This window comes from Salmo salar, chromosome 23 (genome assembly GCF_965601325.2).
Source record: "Salmo salar chromosome 23, fSalSal1, whole genome shotgun sequence".
NCBI lineage: Eukaryota > Metazoa > Chordata > Actinopteri > Salmoniformes > Salmonidae > Salmo > Salmo salar.
This window is the reverse complement of record NC_138313.1, coordinates 42,573,599-42,595,419: the sequence shown is the minus strand read 5'-3', so window position 1 is coordinate 42,595,419 and position 21,821 is coordinate 42,573,599. Positions and strand designations below refer to the sequence as shown.

At 48.0% G+C, this 21,821-nt stretch overlaps 1 protein-coding gene across 1 annotated transcript in view; it reads right to left on the bottom strand.

Annotated features, from left to right (window-relative positions):
• Positions 1-14,923, bottom strand: part of LOC106584672 (DENN domain-containing protein 5B) — a 39,551-nt gene extending 24,628 nt beyond the window's left edge. The window contains exons 1-4 of the mRNA XM_014170175.3: positions 14,585-14,923; positions 4,397-4,506; positions 2,358-3,072; positions 1,653-1,840 (exon numbers count right to left, since the gene is read on the bottom strand). Coding sequence (XP_014025650.3) covers positions 1,653-1,840; positions 2,358-3,072; positions 4,397-4,506; positions 14,585-14,696 — 1,125 coding nt within the window. The 5' untranslated portion in view covers positions 14,697-14,923. The remainder of the gene's footprint in view (positions 1-1,652; positions 1,841-2,357; positions 3,073-4,396; positions 4,507-14,584) is intronic.
• Positions 14,924-21,821: the final 6,898 nt, after the last annotated feature.

The window sequence follows — 21,821 nt, the reverse complement described above, 5'->3', positions numbered from 1 at the left end:
GGGACGATCACCTCATTCACAGACACACGTTTTTTTATAAATGCAAAAACAGTCAGAAAAATGAGTCGACCTCTGGAGAGAAGCCGAGCAGGCACTAGCCTGGCACATAGAACTACGTCAGAGACTGACACCAAATCCCATTCAACAGCATTGACAGTGTGCTCTGCTTAAGTTTGTTATTAACCCCATGTGATGACTGAGTCACACAGACTACCGTTTGTTTACAATTCTACTTTAAAGGCCTACTCCTCAACTTGAAAAACAACAAGACAGTGATATTCTTTAAGAACGGGCATGAACAATGGGTATCATTCATTTAAGTTGTCAAACATAACGAATAATGTGCCTTTAAAGGGTGATATGATTCAAATGCATCACTGCTCCTCTTCTCATAGGAAAGGCAACAAATCCTCTATGACAAACCCCCCCCCCCCCCCACCTCACAGTATGGTGACCCAATTCACCATGACAAAATCTAAGAACATTCCACTGTGATGCATCAGCTAAATTCCATTAAAACAAATCTGTGCCGTTTAAAAAGCCTTCGGATAAGGCTACAGATATTTTTTTTATTATTCAACCCTGCTGGAAGGATGGAACTACAAGGAGGGGATTGTATAAAAATACATTTCCAATAGGACACGCTCTCGATGCGTTCTGCCATCTGCATCGCTACCTACCATGTTATCCTTATCCTCTCAAAAACCCAGAAATAAAGTGGGCAGTCCTTAAACCCTGTTAATTATTCACGTTGTCCGATTTCTCTGGAAATGTGATGTTCGGTGCCTTCCTCCTCCCACCGTCGCCCACGGCTCAGCGCTCTCCTTCTACTGGTGTATTTATGGGCCAACTCTACCACTTCAAAGAAAACTCCTGAGCTGTATCCTAAATGGCACCCTATTCCCCTACATAAAGCCCTATGGGTCCTGGTCAAAAGTAGTGCACTATATTGGGAATAGGACCCCATTTGGGATGCAAACCTAGCAAAACGCTTATACAGCATGGTGTGATTTGGGGAGAAGTGTAGATCGCCTGAGATGTGTGAATCTCTATATTTCATCAGCACCAGAGAGCAGGGGGATGTTAATATGCAACCAGAATAGGATTAATTAGTACAGGCACTGCAAGAATGCAGCAAATGTTACAATGCTCTTTCACTGTCTGTTACAATGCGTACTGGAATGCCTGTTATTAGAATGACTGACAGTGTACATTAGACTGCTGGAAAGCTTGTTGGAATGTTTTGCAAGGTCAGTGAATTCCTGTCAAAATGTGTATCACAATGCCTACTGGGAAGCTACAGAGAATGTGAACTAAAATGCTTCTAATTCCATGTGGTAAAGCCAATTAAAATGGGATTCAATAGTGGATTTAAAACTCACTGGGTATGTGGATTCAGCAACCTCCCATTCTTAGAGAAATAGGAACTTAGGAATGAGTGGCAACATTGTTTGTCCTACTGCATCGCAAGTGCAATACATTTATCACTCCTTCTTGGTCAGGTGGTTATTAAAGAAGAGAATGTGTTCACAATAAGTCAACTGGTTAAATAAAGCCATTTTGAGGATAAAAGTGTTTTAAAAAAAGGCCTCCATTAGATGGCTACAGTCCCAAACACAGATGACCATGTACATGCCATTCTAATACTGTACCTCATTGGACAGATCCAGAGTGGAGCGTTGAGCACCGTCCCTCCTCTGGATACCCATGAGGAAGGGCACTGGTGCATCCAGGAGGTGGTGCAGGGGAGCGGGCAGGATGGGCAGGTAGATATGCTGCCACTGGAACGGGAACAGCAGGGTGGTGATGCCCTCTGCCACAGTCATCAACCGCTGGTAGTCTGAGACAGAGATGGAAAGACGGAGGGAATTGGACCTCGGTGTACTAATGTGTTGTATTGTTAAGTTGTTGTCGTCAACCTTTTGATAGTATGGAGACAGAGACGGAGAGGAGATTTTAAATTGTTGTTGATTTGAGGAATTTGACCCTGGTGGTACTCATCATGGATACATGTGTTGCGGTGAAGTTTTAGTTGTGATGAGGTTGTACACTCATACACTCACCACCATGGACTAGTGGCGGGTGTCCAAGCCCCAGTCCTCCCGTACCCCCAACACTACACGTTGTTGTAGCGCCAGACAAACTCACCTGGGGGCTTGATTATTAGTTGAATCAGGTGAGTTTGTCTGGGGCTACATCAACGTGTGCTGTTTGGGGTACAACTCCAGTACCGATCTAATACTTTAAAGTGCATGATGGGAATTGAACATGTACACACTTTAGAGTGAAGGTTAGAAGAAAAAAAAACCTAGGTTGTTGATCTTTCAGCAAACGCTGCCTGGTCCTTTGGTCCTCACCTTGTGAGTAAAGCAGGACCTGGGTCTCCAGTAGCACAGAGGTGAGCAGTCTCACCAGGTTCTCCACCCCCAGCAGAGAGAAGGCCTCTCCCAGTGGGTAGTCCCCCAGCGGGAGCTCCTCTGGGCCGGGCTGCTGGCACACAATGGGCCCCTGGACCCCGTGGAACCGGAGCGACCGACCAGGCGGCGGTGCGGGCACCTCATACAGGATGTTGTGGATGTAGCTCTCTAGGGGCAGCGGCGGGGCGGCGTGCGATGTCACCGCCTGGTGCAGCTGGGACAGGAAGTGGCGGGCGGCGAGGAGGAAGGGGAGGGGCGTCAGGAGGCAGAGGGCCTTGGAGACATACAGGGTGTCCCGGGCCGGCTGGAAGGAGCCCGATGTGCAGCCCAAACAAGCCATCAGGGGACGCTCTGCCAGAGAAGGAGCATCCGACTCGTCCAGGCTGCTCACCAGAGAGTCCATGCTGGATGTGGAGGGGGAGGAGGCAGAGGAGGTAGAGCGGGATGAAGAAGAGGTGGAGTGATGCTCCACGTGGTGCATCTGATGGAGGGTCTGCATCGCCGCGGTGATCTGGGCGCTCGTCACCTCCTCGTAGTACATGTGCACAAAGCCGTAGGAGTGTGTGCCGTCGTCCCGAGCGACCGTGAAGGAGTGGAAGCGGGAGTCACGGCTGTCCGCCTGACTACGGAACGACAGGCCCCGCGGCATGCAGAGCTGGGGAAAGAGAGAGATGATGATGAGGAGGAGGGAGTATCGAGAGAGATGGAGACAGAGACGAAGGGAGGAGGAGAGAGGGGAAGGGAGGAGGAGAGGGGAAGGTGATACGTGAGAAAAATTGAAAGATGAGTGAGGGGAAGGAGGATGAAGAGGTGGTGGGGGGGGAGAGATATGGACAGAAGAGTTGGGATGTTTTAGAGGACATAGCAGAGGAACAAAAGAGAAAAAGGCGGAGAGCGGTAGGAGGAGGGGAAGAGGGAAAATACAGAAAGAATGACAGTGTCAACTGCCTTCAATAACATGTTCTTGTATCAAACACACAAGGAATTATGGACAGGGATGAGGGGTCAAATCATTCTGAAGAGCGTCCATTCTGACAAATAACATTGAAGACTAGCGGTTTTAAAAAAAAAGAAAGAGGGCCCTTATTCGCCTCCCGAGTGTCGCAGCGGTCTGAGGCACTGCATCACAGTACTTGAGGTGTCACTACAGACCCAAATTCGATCCCGGACTGTCGCAGCCGGCCGCGACCGGGAGACCAATGAGGCGGCACACAAGTTGTGTAAAAGTTGTTAAAATAAAGAACAAAGGGGTCTTATTTGTGGAGAGAGTCAGAGCTGAGTGTGGCTCCATGAAAAGTTACTCTATCCATCTGTTACAAAGTACTTCAGTGTCTGTGCTCACAACAGGCTTTAGCTTCATGAAAAACTAACATTTGTTTATTGGTTCATTTAAAATTAAATGCTGTCGAGTTCCTGCCTAGTGCTTTCATTATCCAGACAAGAATGTGCCATTAAACAACTTATTTTATTATTGAAATTCCATACATTTTGAAGGATACTAATGTTTCAAAAATGCTTCTTAATTAAAAATGATAACACTTGAAACATTCTCATTTGCATAAAAGAGAAATGCATTGTGGTACTGGAGAACCAAACTAATTTGTGATGTCACAGCAGTTCCAAACCATCAGCATTTTGTTTATTACTTTCAATTGGTTCAATTACTAATTTACACTGACAGATTTGCGACAGCATTGTTAAACCCCAAAAACATACATTAACAAAACAATAGTGCACAAACCAATAAATTCCCCTATTCTGTGTAACAGAATACAACAGAATGTCCACAATAAGCTGTACTGTAATTCAACATGACACACTTTCTTGTAATGAATGCAATAAATGAAGCTGTTTTCACATGGACACATGACAACCATCTCTAGAAAGGGCTAAAACAGCCCAAATGCCATAAAAATAATGACTTAACCCTCTTCTCTGTATAGAACTTCTCTAAACGAATCGTAGCTCCACCGTCTTACCATGTTGACTGCATCTCTGTTGAAGGGACTCCTGTCTGTGCTCTCAGGGTAGTGGGACAGAACCTTGGACTTGAAGGACCTCCGGATGGGGCTCTGCTCAAAGCTCTCACCTAGGAAAGAGATGAGAGAAGACAAACAGATGTTGAAAGAGAGAGGGAGGGCAGGGACAAAGAAAGAGTGAGCATGTCAGCGTTGCAATACTGGCACAGACAAAATCAGAGGGACAAGTGACCTTCATCGCCGCACTGAATTCTTAATAAGGGGACATGGTGGAGAACACTGTGGTTACCAGATAGGGTCAGGATTTAATATCAGAGACAGCACAACTGTTTACCCTTCATTTGACACCAGCTAAAATCCCTGTGTGTGTTTAATCCCTTTATTGAGCTAGAGGTGAGATTGTAGAGGGTTGAGACAGAAGCAGTGAGACCAGAGAAGGATCTTAAGGTAGCCCGCTAGCCATTTTCAGACAGGGCTAGAAGAAAAATGTAGAAAGGTGAGACAGAGGCGTGGTCCTATAGTGAAGATGGGAAGCCCTGGGAGACCCAGATCACAACAACCCCAGAGGAGCTTCCACAGCAGCTGCTGCACCCGCCAGCCCCTCACGCTGCACCCTCCCTCCATCCCCTCCACGCTGCACCCTCCCTCCATCCCCTCCCGCTCCCCTCACGCTGCACCCTCCATCCCCTCCCGCTGCACCCTCCATCCCCTCACGCTGCCCTCCCGCTGCACCCTGCCTCCATCCCCTCCCGCTGCACCCTCCCTCCATCCCCCCCGCTCCCCTCACGCTGCACCCTCCATCCCCTCCCGCTGCACCCTCCATCCCCTCACGCTCCCCTCCCGCTGCACCCTCCATCCCCTCCCATCCCCTCACGCTCCCCTCACGCTGCACCCTCCATCCCCTCACGCTCCCCTCCCGCTGCACCCTGCCTCCATCCCCTCCCGCTGCACCCTCCATCCCCTCACGCTCCCCTCCCGCTGCACCCTGCCTCCATCCCCTCCCGCTGCACCCTCCATCCCCTCCCGCTGCACCCTCCCTCCATCCCCTCACGCTGCACCCTCCATCCCCTCACGCTCCCCTCACGCTGCACCCTCCATCCCCTCACGCTGCACCCTCCATCCCCTCACGCTCCCCTCCCGCTGCACCCTGCCTCCATCCCCTCCCGCTGCACCCTCCATCCCCTCACGCTCCCCTCCCGCTGCACCCTGCCTCCAGCTCCCCTCCCGCTGCACCCTCCCTCCATCCCCTCACGCTGCACCCTCCCTCCCGCTCCCCTCCCGCTGCACCCCTCCATCCCCTCACGCTCCCCTCCCGCTGCACCCTGCCTCCATCCCCTCCCGCTGCACCCTCCCTCCATCCCCTCACACTGCACCCTCCCTCCCGCTCCCCTCCCGCTGCACCCTCCATCCCCTCCCGCTGCACCCTCCATCCCCTCACGCTCCCCTCACGCTGCACCCTCCATCCCCTCCCGCTGCACCCTCCATCCCCTCACGCTCCCCTCACGCTGCACCCTCCATCCCTCCCGCTGCACCCTCCATCCCCTCACGCTCCCCTCCCGCTGCACCCTCCATCCCCTCACGCTAAAAATGAGTAAAGAGGTTGTAGAAGGAGGATCAATGCACAGAATGGATCCCAAATTAACGGTACATGCTGAACCTGGGGCCTGATAAATTAAAAAAAGATTATCCTTGGTTTGGCACTGAAGGGAAGGAGAGAATTCCTTAAAAAATTTGAGGCCGTTTGAGTGCGTCACCAGTGACACTCACTTCCTCTGACCTTGATGTATTACCTTGTCTGCCTGATGCCTCTGACTGTCCCCTGTGTCAGCTGCCTGATCCACTTACATACAGAGAGAGGGGGGTATATATATATAGCTCAAAAAAATAAAGGGAACACTTAAACAACACAATGTAACTCCAAGTCAATCACACTTCTATGAAATCAAACTGTCCACTTAGGAAGCAACACTGATTGTCAATCAATTTCACATGCTGTTGTGCAAATGGAATAGACAACAGGTGGAAATTATAGACAATTAGCAAGACACCCCCAATAAAGGAGTGGTTCTGCAGGTGGTAACCACAGACCACTTCTCAGTTCCTATGCTTCCTGGCTGATGTTTTGGTCACTTTTGAATGCTGGCGGTGCTTTCACTCTAGTGGTAGCATGAGACGGAGTCTACAACCCACACAAGTGGCTCAGATAGTGCAGCTCATCCAGGATGGCACATCAATGCGAGCTGTGGCAAGAAGGTTTGCTGTGTCTGTTAGCGTAGTGTCCAGAGCATGGAGGCGCTACCAGGAGACAGGCCAGTACATCAGGAGACGTGGAGGAGGCCGTAGGAGGGCAACAACCCAGCAGCAGGACCGCTACCTCCGCCTTTGTGCAAGGAGGAGCAGGAGGAGCACTGCCAGAGCCCTGCAAAATGACCTCCAGCAGGCCACAAATGTGCATGTGTCTGCTCAAACGGTCAGAAACAGACTCCATGAGGGTGGTATGAGGGCCCGACGTCCACAGGTGGGGGTTGTGCTTACAGCCCAACACCGTGCAGGACGTTTGGCATTTGCCAGAGAACACCAAGATTGGCAAATTCGCCACTGGCGCCCTGTGCTCTTCACAGATGAAAGCAGGTTCACACTGAGCACATGTGACAGACGTGACAGTCTGGAGACGCCGTGGAGAACGTTCTGCTGCCTGCAACATCCTCCAGCATGACCGGTTTGGCGGTGGGTCAGTCATAGTATGGGGTGGCATGTCTTTGGGGGGGCCGCACAGCCCTCCATGTACTCGCCAGAGGTAGCCTGACTGCCATTAGGTACCGAGATGAGATCCTCAGACCCCTTGTGAGACCATATGCTGGTGCGGTTGGCCCTGGGTTCCTCCTAATGCAAGACAATGCTAGACCTCATGTAGCTGGAATGTGTCAGCAGTTCCTGCAAGAGGAAGACATTGATGCTATGGACTGGCCCACCGGTTCCCCAGACCTGAATCCAATTGAGCACATCTGGGACATCATGTCTCGCTCCATCCACCAACGCCACGTTGCACCACAGACTGTCCAGGAGTTGGCAGATGCTTTAGTCCAGGTCTGGAAGGAGATCCCTCAGGAGACCATTCGCCACCTCATCAGGAGCATGCCCAGGCATTGTAGGGAGGTCATACAGGCACGTGGAGGCCACAAACACTACTGAGCCTCATTTTGACTTGTTTTAAGGACATTACATCAAAGTTGGATCAGCCTGTAGTGTGGTTTTCCACTTTAGTTTTGAGTGGGACTCCAAATCCAGACCTCCATGGGTTGATAAATTGGATTTCCATTGATTATTTTTGTGTGATTTTGTTGTCAGCACATTCAACTATGTAAAGAAAAAAGTATTTAATAAGATGATTTCATTCATTCAGATCTAGGATGTGTTATTTTAGTGTTCCCTTTATTTTTTTGAGCAGTGATATATATATTATATATATCCTCTTGGGTACCAGAAAATCCCCAAAAGTCCCCACAGGGAAAGTAAAACAAGAAATTGTACCAAGTGGGGACATTTCCCATGTCCCAAAGACAAAGGCTATTTTAGGCTTAGGTTTACAATTAGGGGTTAGGGTTAGGAAAAATAGTATTGTGAATGGAAATAAGATGTTAGGTCCCCATAAGGATAGTAAAACATATCCTCTGTATGTAAGACACAGGCGAGTACACTCACTACCTCATTTAAAGCAACACCGTCACTCTCCTTCCCTTGAGTGCACCACTCTTCACAATACTACTCTGTCTGGCATTTGGACACACAAAAACACATCTTGTAATCTAATGCTTTGACGCATATCCACTTATCCAGCCAGATTCCAGCATTCCACCTGCTTCTCCGATGACGCACGGAAAGCCGAGAACAGTAAGGATGCCGAAGGCAAGAGACGGAGCAAAACTGAGAATTGCTTTGCTTTGAATCAGGCTGGTGGGTGGGTAGTAATGAAGTTTGGGTGCTAGGAAAAAAAACATCCTGAAATGCAGGACTACCTGAAATTGTCCAAAAATAAACACTTGTATTCGCTGTCCATTGCGTAACGTTCTGCTACTGTGTGTGCACTATTGAATACGACTCTGGTGGGTGGGTTGTACACATGCTATGTTATGAGAACAGGGCAGCCATGTTGTATATCAGTGTGATAAGGAAGAGAATCAGAGCTGGTATTAAAAACGACCATCTTGCTGAGTGTTGTACCAATTCTCCATTTGATTTTAAATCAAGGGACACGGCATGCAGAGATGTGATGAGTCATCAGTGTGGTCTTTGTGTTTATCTACCAGGCCTTGATCTTCCTCAGGGCCTCGTCGTCAAGAAGAGAACGATGTCTGGTTTCCATGGTAGCCGTCTCCGCTGGCGTTACGGTTATCATGGCCTTGAAGAAGCCAGTCATCAGCTGACGCAATTAGTTGGGTGAACATTCACACACACTCAGCCAGCCATCAGGGGATGACACCATGTACAGTACACACACACGTGTGAAAGCTCCATTTAACCCGAACCATGCCTGGGATTGTAATTTGGGTTTCACTGCTCAGTGTTCATGTGGACTCGCTGAACCGGTTCTTCTAATGCCTTACCATGACCCATTTAAAAACACAAGCACTTGAAATGAATAGCTTCCAGAGTGTTGTGTCAGAGATGGAAGTCAAATATTAGGAAGTTGCTGACCACATTAAAGAAAGATTTTAAAGGAGAGAAAGAGAGAAATGGAGGGGAAGAGAGAAAAAAAAACCAGTTCAACTGACAGAAAGAGAAGTGGGATGGAAAGATGTAGGAAAAGAAAGAGGGAGATAAGAGGAGAGATGCAGGGAGCGAGGGTGGCTTGTTATGGTTCTGTGGATGAAAGATTAAAGCGGTGCCTCGGTTAGGCTGTGTGACTAAATCAGCTCAGCCCACTCTAGAGAGACTGCAACAGATCTGCTGGCCGGGGTAACACACTACCTAAACGCATCATTTAACCCTTCATGAACACCAGCGAAAGCAAGATTCTCCTACGTACATGTATGCTCACACCACTTCTGCCACGAGGGATCAGTGATTGCTCAGAGGAAGGAAGGACAAAAGATAGAATGAAGGATAAAGTGAATTCACGTCGGAAGAGGGCCTCAGTCTCACAGTTCCACTCCAGGGACTGCAACGTCACCCAGAATCTCAACACCACAGGATCACACTCCAGCATGGATAGATTTCTCAAGGGGCGTTTAGTCAGAGTCACGGCAGTACTCAGCCTCAGTAAGAGGACCATGTTATGCCACATATTACCATTTCATTATCAAACTGGAGTCTTTTTCAGTAGGCACACTTACAGAACAAAACTAAAAATGTGAAGGCAGTACGAGACCTTGTCCAATAAAAAAAGGCTTGACTTGGTTTGTTGAGAAACATTTTGATATGGTGTGCCCTAATGAACATTGCTGATTGATCACAGGATGACATCTGGTTTTCATTGGTCTATAGATGTAATGTTTGATGTTAAAGAAGATTCCAAACACATACAATTTCATAGGATCCTAGTAGGCTTACTCTAGACTGTTAAAACACCCAGTTCCCACACAGCAAATATGCAGACAGAGGAGGACTCTGACACCTAAAGACGAGGCACCTATGATGAAACAGCTGACATATGAAAGTATGATTAACAGTCATGCGCAGCTTTCCATCCTTCAAACAGACAGACCGAGACAGGGATGAGTGAGAAGCGAGATGCATTTCATCCTTGCCTAACTCAATTGCTCCACCACATTCAATTCATCATACCCTCGGATGGGCAGATGACGAGGAGGAGAACGAGAGAGAGATGGAGGTGGGTTGAGAGATGAAACGACAGAATGAGCAGACACTGCCTCAATTACAAGAACCTCCTACGTCTGTCTCCTGGTTGAAGAAATGTAGCAGATGTGGTTTGCCGAACTTTGCTTTCTCAAATGATAGCTAACCTTGCCCCCAGACTGGAAGACTTGTGTGAAGGCTTTCGCTCAGAGGGATAACACATTCTTGAGAACGGACGACTCAGGTTTGATCATTGATTGGTAACAGAAGCAACCAAGAGTTCACAAGATAAAAATGCAATGTATAAATCACCAGCCTTTCATATTCAATTGTATTGAACATAGCCGAATCGGACTTCAACAGTCCATCCTTGTCTTCCTGTTTGCGACATTTCAGCGTCCCTGAACATCCCACTGTGGTTCCCGCCTGACACTGATGTCATTCCCTGTGACAGTCACCCGTCCGTTTGGAGCCGGGAGCTGAAACCATGGCGACCCGGCATTCCAGCCGGGAACGTCATGTGAAATTAGATTAGGGCTGCAGAAACAGAGGCATCTATTGAGGGGCCAACAAGAGCAGATTGTTTCTTTCAAGTCACTCTCCAATTACAAACACACAAGAAAATAAGACCTCTCAAAACAACATTCACCATCGACAGATATGCAGACACACCCCTCAAAGCAATTTATCTACCGACACACACAAATCCATGAAAGGCAGTATTGCCTTGCTGCAGCAGATTAGTATGACCTAATGTTACATAAGCAGACAGGTGAAGGCCAGATCCACTAGCAGCAGCAGGCCAGATCCACCCCCCCCCCCGTCCTTTCCTTTTCACTGCCAAATCTGATAAGGTGATCCTCAGCAGGGGGTGTTGTGAATGTGAGGGTGTGTAACATCCTGACACAAACGCCAGGCTAGATAGGATGTAGGATGTATGACGACAGTCTTGGAGGGTTAAATGTGTCCGGTTACCACCCCACCATGTTCCCTGGAGACCTATTCTACAGAGGATATTCTGCCTTGGATGCTCAGTCCCCTGTCCTGTCCTTCTCGCCCACCTCCACAAAGAATACAGGGTGTGACTGCGTGTTCTGTGAATTTGACAATGACAGAGAGGCAGTGGGAAGATGGTGCAGATTGATCTCTGAATAACACATTCCTTGCCTCTTCCTCACTTGGGACTTAATATAGAGAATCCAGTATACCAGAGCTTGCAATATACCATTTACACACCACAGGGATTCTCTCCCAGCCCCCTCCCTTTTAATCCTGTTGGTGTCAACAACCTGAGGGCTGTAAAGAGGAACATATATTCTATACATACAGGTTGGAGACATTAAAACTCATTTTTCAACCACTCCACAAATTGCTTGTTAACAAACTATAGTTTTGGCAAGTCGGTTAGGACATCTACTTTGTGCATGACAAGTAATTTTTCCAACAATTGTTTACAGACAGATTATTTCACTGTATCACAATTCCAGTGGGTCAGAAGTTTACATAAACTAAGATGACTGTGGCTTCAAACAGCTTGGATAACTTTATGGAATTATGTCATGGCTTTAGAAGCTTCTGATAGGCTAACTAACATAATTTGAGTCAATTGGAGGTGTACCTATGGATGTATTTCCAAGGCCTACCTTCAAACTCAGTACCTCTTTGCTTGACATCATGGGAAAATCAAAAGAAATCAGCAATTTCCAAAGACCTGAAGGTATAACGTTCATCTGTACAAACAATAGTAGGCAAGTATGAACAGCATGGGACCACACAGCCGTTATATCGCTCAGGAAGGAGACGCGTTCTGTCTCCTAGAAATGAACGTACTTTGGTGCAAAAAGTGCAAATCAATCCCAGAACAAAGGCAAAGGACCTTGTGAAGATGCTGGAGGAAAAAGGTACAAAAGTATCTATATCCACAGTAAAACGAGTCCTATATCAACATAACCTGAAAGGAAGCTCAGCAAGGAAGAAGCCACTGCTCCAAAATCGCCATAAAAAAAGCCAGACAACGGTTTGCAACTGCACATGGGGACAAAGATTGTACTTTTTGGAGAAATGTCCTTGGTCCGATGAAACAAAAATAGAACTGTTTGGCCATAATGACCACCGTTATGTTTGGAGGAAAAAGGGGGAGGCTTGCAAGCCGAAGAACACCATCCCAACCGTGAAGCACGGGGGTGGCAGCATCATGTTGTGGGGGTGATTTGCTGCAGGAGGGACTGGTGCACTTCACAAAATAGATGGCATCATGAGGCGGGAAAAGTATGTGGCTATATTGAAGCCACATCTCAAGACATCAGTCAGGAAGTTAAAGCTTGGTCGCAAATGGGTCTTCCAAATGGACAGTGACCCCAAGCATACTTCCAAAGTTGTGGCAAAATGACTTAAGGACAACAAAGTCAAGGTACTGGAGTGGCCATCACAAAGCCCTGATCTCAATCCTATAGAAAATTTGTGGGCAGAACTGAAAAAGCGTGTGCGAGCAAGGAGGCCTACAAACCTGACTCAGTTACACCAGCTGTCATTAGGAATGGACCAAAATTCACCCAACTTATTGTGGGAAGCTTGTGGAAGGCTACCCAAAACGTGTGACCCAAGTTAAACAAATTTAAAGGCAATGCTACCAAATACTAATTGAGTGTATGTAAACTTCTGACCCACTGGGAATGTGATGAAAGAAATAAAAGCTGAAATTAATAATTCTCTAATACTATTCTGACATTTCACATTCTTAAAATAAAGTGGTGTTCCCAACTGACCGAAGACAAGTCATTTTTAGTAGGATTAAAATGTCATTAATTGTGAAAAACTGAGTTTAAATGTATTTGGCTAAGGGGTATGTAAACTTCCGACTTCAACTGTACATACATACCCTCATACTTGGAATGAGAAAGGAGGATTCAAGAAAGCTACACCGTGAAGACGATTTTCTAAAAGCAGTGGGTGACTGATTACCTAACGATCAACTGCTGAGGGAGAACGAATGGTGGCGATTCAACATTTAAAAGAAAATAGATTTAACAGAAAAATATGACTGCCGATATTCTGGTCAGAGCCGATAGGAAGGTCACCCAGTGCTTTAGGCATTTATCTTCGCGGGTAAGTCTTTTCTCTTAGAGATAATGTCATGAAAGAGTCTAGCCATATAGCTCTGGAAGTGACCACTTCCCCCTCAGGTTTCAGGCACAACCGCAGCGGCACTGTGGTTGACTGTCATGGTCACCATGGCCTCCCCTGATGATTCCTCCCTGTTCTCTCCTCCCCTGATGATTCCTCCCCTGATGATTCCCCCCCTGATGATTCCCCCCCTGATGATTCCCCCCTGATGATTCCCCCCCTGATGATTCCCCCCCTGATGATTCCTCCCCTGATGTCTCATCCTGTGGTGCACTAGCCTGGGTCATGTTCATTGATTATGGCACAAAATGTAAAAATATTGAGCAACAGGAAGAAAAAAAAAAAAGTTTGGATAGTACAAGTTAATCTCACTTCTTTTCAAATTGTTTTCTTCAGTTACCAGATAGAACAGAAAACCTGCAGGCTCTGGACCTCATAGGGCAACTTCAGTCCTGACTAGTGTCACACTTTTACCCCAGCTAATACACCCAACTCCAATAATCAACTAATAATGAGCTTCAGTTTAAATTGCAATTAGTTAAAATATTAAAAAAGCCATCTTTGCTAGGGATGGGGAAGTGTGACACCAGTCCAGCCCAGAATACCCTGGCCTGCGTGGTTGGGATCAGCCGTTCTCCTCTAATAACTACACAACCCCACCCCCAGGGAGTGATGTGGGTAGTGTTCAGCAAACTTTATAATGACAATAGAAACACTAAATATGCTGTAATCATGGATATATATAGGCCAGGGAGGGGAAACTCCAGTTCTCGCGGGCATGGCCCCAGTAAACACACCTGACTCCAATAATCAACTAATCATGATCTTCAGTTTAGAATTATCAGCTGTGTTTGTTAGGAATGGAGAGAGCATGACACCACTCCGGACACGAGGACTGGAGTTGCCCATCAGTCAAAACTGCATTGTGTTAAATATGAATTGATTGAGAAGGCAATTTTAAGGGATTTCTATATCTGCTCTGCCTGTCACGACAACAAACACTCCCAGCTGACCGTCACGGTCTCAGCTGTTTTCCTGACGTCTCACCGAACCTGGATGGATGGATAGGCACTATTGCACTTCTCACCTGACTGGGCTCGATAAAAAAAATGTAAAACCCTCGGACGGTCGCCCAGTCACTTTGATAAATCAATTGATTGAAGACCTCTTGGTGATTTCACCTTCAATTGCGTTGGCAAATTCGGGAGTTAACGTTTTTTTTATTATTCTATATTATGCTATAATAGGCTATCAAAAAACAATATTTACCAGCTAATTCTTCGGGTTCTAGACCAGTCTCCGTATCCAATCCACACACCACGAAGTACTGGGCGAAGCGGCACGAAGCCGAGCCTGTGGCAGAGGTAACCCCGCTCATCATCGGTTTAGATGTGATAGGCTACTCCGTCCGTCTCTATTCCACGCTCTGGATCTCCATAGTGTAGCCTACGCAGGTCAAGTGACAACAAACTTTACAATCTTATTCACGTATCAAACGAACCCCTCGTATTATATTTGTGATGAAATGTGCTCTTCTGTTCTCCGTCCACGGTCGACAGCCTAGTGTCAGCCCGTTTATGAATGTGTTGCCGAGACACAGACAGCCTATTTTTGGGAGGATCTCAATTGTATTCTTCTTGCGTCCTCTCTTCACGCCTCCTTCTCAAAACCCATTGGATGAGAAAGCCAGAGGTTCCTCCCCTCTGACATTCTCCTCCAATGGGTTTTGAGAAGGAGAGAGGATGCGAGGAGTTAACTATTGAGATTTTACCAAAGTGTGATAAGGGGAGGAGGGGAGAGAAAGGAAGGGAAGAGATGGAGGAGGGGGGAAGAGAGAGGGAGCGGAAGAGAGGGGGGAAGAGAGAGGGAGAGAGGGAGAGGGAGGGAGGCAGGCGGGAAGAGAGAGGGAGGGGGGAAGAGAGAGAGGGAGGGAGGGAGGGAAGATAGAGAGAGGGGGTAGAGAGGAAAAGAGAGGGAGGGGGAAGACAGAGAGGGGGAGGGGAGAGAGAGAGGGAGGAGACGGGGAAGAGAGGGAGAGGGAGAGAGGGAGAGGGAGGGAGGCGGGAAGAGGAGAGGGAGGGAGGCGGGAAGAGAGAGAGGGAGGGAGGGAAGATAGAGAGAGGGGGTAGAGAGGAAAAGAGAGGGGGATGGGAGAGAGAGAGGGAGGAGACGGGGAAGAGAGAGAGCGGGAGGGAGGGGAAGAGAGAGAGAGAGAGAGAGGGAAGAGGGGTGGAAGAGAGAGAGAGGGAGGGGGAAGAGAGAGAGAGGGAGGGAGAAGAGAGAGAGGGGGGAGAGAGAGGGGGAGAGAGAGAGAGGGGGGAGAGAGAGGGGGGGGAAGAGAGAGAGAGAGGGAGGGGGAAGAGAGGGAGTGGGGGAAGAAGGAGTGGGAAGAGAGAGTGAGGGAGGGGGGAAGAGAGAGCGAGGGAGGGGGGAAGAGAGGGAGGGAGGGAGGGGGGAAGAGAGAGAGGGAGGGGGATGAGAGAGAGAGAGAGGGAGGAGAGAGAGGGAGGGGGATGAGAGAGAGGGAGGGGGATGAGAGAGAGAGGGAGGGGGAAGAGAGAGAGAGGGAGGTAGGGAAGAAAGAGACCTCCCTACAACGCCTGGGCATGCTCCTGATGAGGTGGCGGATGGTCTCCTGAGGGATCTCCTCCCAGACCTGGACTAAAGCATCCGCCAACTCCTGGACAGTCTGTGGTGCAACGTGGCGTTGGTGGGGAACGGGCGGGCCAGTCCATAGCATCAATGCCTTCCTCTTGCAGGAACTGCTGACACACTCTAGCCACATGAGGTCTAGCATTGTCTTGCATTAGGAGGAACCCAGGGCCAACCGCACCAGCATATGGTCTCACAAGGGGTCTGAGGATCTCGGTACCTAATGGCAGTCAGGCTACCTCTGGCGAGCACATGGAGGACTTTGCGGCCCCCCAAAGAAATGCCACCCCACACCATGACTGACCCACCGCCAAACCGGTCATGCTGGAGGATGTTGCAGGCAGCAGAACGTTCTCCACGGCGTCTCCAGACTCTGTCACGTCTATCACATGTGCTCAGTGTGAACCTGCTTTCATCTGTGAAGAGCATAGGGCGCCAGTGGCGAATTTGCCAATCTTGGTGTTCTCTGGCAAATGCCAAACGTCCTGCACGGTGTTGGGCTGTAAGCACAACCCCCACCTGTGGACGTCGGGCCCTCATACCACCCTCATGGAGTCTGTTTCTGACCGTTTGAGCAGACACATGCACATTTGTGGCCTGCTGGAGGTCATTTTGCAGGGCACTGGCAGTGCTCCCCCTGCTCCTCCTTGCACAAAGGCGGAGGTAGCAGTCCTGCTGCTGGGTTGTTGCTCTCCTATGGCCTCCTCCACGTCTCCTGATGTACTGGCCTGTCTCCTGGTAGCGCCTCCATGCTCTGGACACTACGTTGACAGACACAGCAAACTTTCTTGCCACAGCTCGCATTGATGTGCCATCCTGGATGAGCTGCACTACCTGAGCCACTTGTGTGGGTTGTAGACTCCGTCTCATGCTACCACTAGAGTGAAAGCACCGGCAGCATTCAAAAGTGACCAAAACATCCGCCAGGAAGCATAGGAACTGAGAAGTGGTCTGTGGTCACCACCTGCAGAACCACTCCTTTATTGGGGGTGTCTTGCTAATTGCCTATAATTTCAACCTGTTGTCTATTCCATTTGCACAACAGCATGTAAAATGTATTGTCAATCAGTGTTGCTTCCTAAGTGGACAGTTTGATTTCACAGAAGTGTGATTGACTTGGAGTTACATTGTGTTGTTTAAGTGTTCCCTTTATTTTTTGGAGCAGTGTACGTCAACAGCAACTTTGGGAAAGTCCTCTGCATTATCCTTAACAGCAGACTCGTACATTTCCTCAGAGAAAACAATGTACTGAGCAAATGTCAAATTAGCTTTTTTCCAAATTATTGTACGCCAGACCATGTATTCACCCTGCACACCCTAATTGACAAACAAACAAACAAACCAAAACAAAGGCAAAGTCTTCTCATGCTATGTTGATTTAAAAAAAAGCCTTCGACTCAATTTTGCATGAGGGTCTGCTATACAAATTGATGGAAAGTGGGGTTGGGGGAAAAACATACGATATTATAAAATCCATGTACACAAACAACAACTGTGCGGTTAAAATAGGCAAAAAAACGCACACATTTCTTCCCACAGGGCCGTGGGGTGAGACAGGGATGTAGCTTAAGCCCCACCCTCTTCAACATATATATCAACGAATTGGCGAGGGCACTAGAAAAGTCAGCAGCACCCGGGCCTCACCCTACTAGAATCTGAAGTCAAATGTCTACTGTTTGCTGATGATCTGGTGCTTCTGTCACCAACCAAGGAGGGCCTACTGCAGCACCTAGATCTTCTGCACAGATTCTGCCAGACCTGGGCCCTGACAGTAAATCTCAGTAAGACCAAAATAATGGTGTTCCAAAAAAGGTCCAGTCGCCTGGGCCACAAATACAAATTCCATCTAGACCCCGTTGCCCTAGAGCACACAAAAAAAACGATACATACCAGGGCCTAAACATCAGCGCCACAGGTAACTTCCACAAAGCTGTGAATGATCTGAGAGACAAGGCAAGAAGGGCATTCTATGCCAACAAAAGGAACATACAATTCGACCTACCAATTAGGATCAGGCCAAAAATACTTGAATCAGTTATAGAACACATTGCCCTTTATGGTTGTGAGGTCTGGGGTCCATTCACCAACCAAGAATTTATAAAATGGGACAAACACCAAATTAAGACTCAGCATGCAGAATTCTGCAAAAATATCCTCTGTGTACAATGTAAACTCAGCAAAAAAATAAACGTCCCCTTTTCAGGACCCTGTCTTTCAAAGATAATTTGTAAAAATCCAAATAACTTCACAGATCTTCATTGTAAAGGGTTTACACTGTTTCTCATGCTTGTTCAATGAACCATAAACAATTAATGAACATGCACCTGTGAAACGGTCGTTAAGACACTTACAGCTTACAGATGGTAGGCAATTAAGGTCGCAGTTATGAAAACTTAGGACACTAAAGAGGCCTTTCTACTGACTCCGAAAAACACCAAAAGAAAGATGCCCAGGGTCGCTGCTCATCTGTGTTAACGTGCCATAGGCATGCTGGAAGAAGGACTGCAGATGTGGCCAGGGCAATAAATTGCAATGTCCGTACTGTGAGATGCCTAAGACAGTGCTACAGGGAGACAGGACAGACAGATGGTGGTCCGTGCAGCGGCAGACCACATGTAACAACACCTGCACAGGATCGGTACATCCGAACATCACACCTGCGGGACAGGTACAGAATGGCAACAACAACTGCCCGAGTTACACCAGGAACGTACAATCCCTCCATCAGTGCTCAGACTGTCCGCAATAGGCTGAGAGAGGCTGGACTGAGGGCTTGTAGGCGTGTTGTAAGGCAGGTCCTCACCAGATATCACCTATGGGCACAAACCCACTGTCGCTGGACCAGACAGGACTGCCAAAAAGTGCTCTTCACTGACGAGTCGCGGTTTTGTCTCACTCATGGTCGGATTCGCATTTATCGTCGAAGGAATGAGCGTTACACTGTGGTCTGAACTCTGGAGTGGGATCAATTTGGAGGTGGAGGGTCCGTCATGGTCTGGGGCGGTGTGTCACAGCATCATCGGACTGAGCTTGTTGTCATTGCAGGCAATCTCAACGCTGTACGTTACAGCGAAGGCATCCTCCTCCCCATGTGGTACCCTTCCTGCAGGCCCATCCTGACATGACCCTCCAGCATGACAATGCCATCAGCCATGCTGCTCATTCTGTGTGTGATTTCCTGCAAGAAAGGAATGTCAGTGTTCTGCCATGGCCAGCAAAGAGCTCGGATCTCAATCCCATTGAGCACGTCTGGGACCTGTTGGATCGGAGGATGAGGGCTAGAGCCATTACACCCCAGAAATGTCCGGGAACTTGCAAGTGCCTTGGTGGAAGAGTGGGGTAACATCTCACAGCAAGAACTGGAAAATCTGGTGGAGTCTATGAGGAAGAGATGCACTGCAGTACTTAACGCAGCTGGTGGCTACACCAGATACTGACTGTTACTTTTGATATTGACCCCCCATTGTTCAGGGACACATTATTCAATTTCTGTTAGTCACATGTCTGTGGAACTTGTTCAGTTTATGTCTCAGTTGTTGAATCTTGTTATGTTCATACAAATATTTACACATGTTAAGTTTGCTGAAAATAAACGCAGTTGACAGTGAGAGTGTCACGCGGAATGATGCTGGAGAGACGAAGCAGGTACGGGAGTAAACATTTAATAAATGACGGACATATAACGAGACAAGCCCAGCGTCAGCAAACAGAAACTAAGACAAGGAACAATCAATGCAGCAGCCTAACATACGAAGCATCGGGGAGTACTGGCGTTCTGGTTGGAATGGTGGCAGCGGCTCTGGGTCGCCATCAATGGAACCGGGGGTGCCTAGCCAGCTCGTCGGGCTTCCACGCCCTCGCTGGTTCGAGAGCTTTCCTTGCCCCGGTTGGATCGGAGGGTGCCCATCCCACGTCGGGCCTCAGCCGGATCGTCAGTTTTTGTGCGCCCAACCAGTCCAGGAGTGTTTTATTTGTTTTGTTTGTGACGTCGGGGTGGATTCCGCCGCCGATGGAAGCGGGGGTACCTCAGCCATCCCATCGGGCTTTCACGCCCTGGCTGGCTCGAGAGGTTTCGTTGCCTCGGTTGGCTCGGCAGTTTTCCATCCCACGTCACGCTCCGCTGGATCTTCGGGCTTCCTCGGCCGGCTCGCCAGGCTCTCACGCTCCTGCTCACCAGGCTCTCACGCTCCTGCTCGCCAGGCTCTCACGCTTGCCCAGCGCCCATGTCTCGGCCTGTTTGCCCAGGTGGGACGCCGAGTGTACTTGGGTGTACGAGATTTGACTTTAGAAGAGTTACAGTGTTTGTTGAGTGGTGGTGTCCTTCCTCCCAGGCCGTTGGCATGGTGCAAGGTTAGATAGGGTTAAAGTAGTGGAATAAGGTGATGGGTTTTAATGAGTATAGGGTTAGTTGTTAGGGTAAATCAAATATGTGTATTCAAATTGTATTTATTTTAAATGTTTCATGGTTCCCCTTTCCCATTTTGCATCACAAAGTGTAATGGATCTACAGTCGTGGCAAAACGTTTTGAGAATGACACAAATATTAATTTATATTAATATTACAGCATATGATGTCATAAACACATGTTCTCTGTCTGGATCACAGTATGTGATGTCATAAACTCATGTTCTCTGTCTGGATCAAGAACAAAGTCCTGCTGGAAATTAAGAAGACAGAGACACTGGGTCATATCAAACTGTATATGTTCTGTTCAGCAGTATGTATAGATTGAAGACAGAGACACTGAAGTATAATAACATGTGTAATTAGATTCTTTCATTAGTACATTAGTGGAGGAGCAGTATATCCTGTCGCAAACATCCTCCCATAACTCATCACTGATAGTCAAAGGTCCTTTTCCCAGATTCTCTTCAGAGGAGTAAAGGAGGAGTCCACATTCTCAGAAAGGAGTCTATAGATGTAGGAGATGTAGTCTTTGATGGACTGTGCTGTAGCAAGAAGGCTCTCAACTCCATTCAGCTGAGCTCTAAACCTCCCCTTGGAAGTCAATGAGGAAATGCCCTGTCTAATTTCAAGATATAAAAACAAACTGGATCTTGGCCCATTGAATTCACTGCAGAGCTCTTGAAAGGATTTCCGTGTACAGTCGTGGCCAAATGTTTTGAGAATGACACAAATATGAATTTTCACAGTCTGCTGCCTCAGTTTGTATGATGGCAATTTGCATATACTCCAGAATTTTATGAAGAGTGATCAGATGAATTGCAATTAAGTGCAAAGTCCCTCTTTGCCATGCAAATGAACTGAATCCCCGAAAAACATTTCCACTGCATTTCAGCCCTGCCACAAAAGGACCAGCTGGCATCATGTCAGTGATTCTCTCGTTAACACAGGTGTGAGTGTTGACAAGGACAAGTCTGGAGATCACACTGTCATGCCGATTGAGTTCGAATAACAGACTGGAAGCTTCAAAAGGAGGGTGGTGCTTGGAATCATTGTTCTTCCTCTGTCAACCATGGTTACCTGCAAGGAAAGAAGTGCCGTCAACATTGCTTTGCACAAAAAGGGCTTCACGGGCAAGGATATTGCTGCCAGTAAGATTGCACCTAAAATCAACCATTTATCGGATCATCAAGAACTTCAAAGAGAGCGATTCAATTGTTGTGAAGAATGCTTCAGGGCGCCCAAGAAAGTCCAGCAAGCTCCAGGACCGTCTCCTAAAGTTGATTCAGCTGCGGGATCGGGGCACCACCAGTACAGGAATGGCAGCAGGCAGGTGTGTGTGCATCTGCACGCACAATGAGGCAAAGACTTTTGGAGGATGGCCTGGTGTCAAGTAGGGCAGCAAAGAAGCCACTTCTTTCCGGGAAAAACATCAGGGACAGACTGATA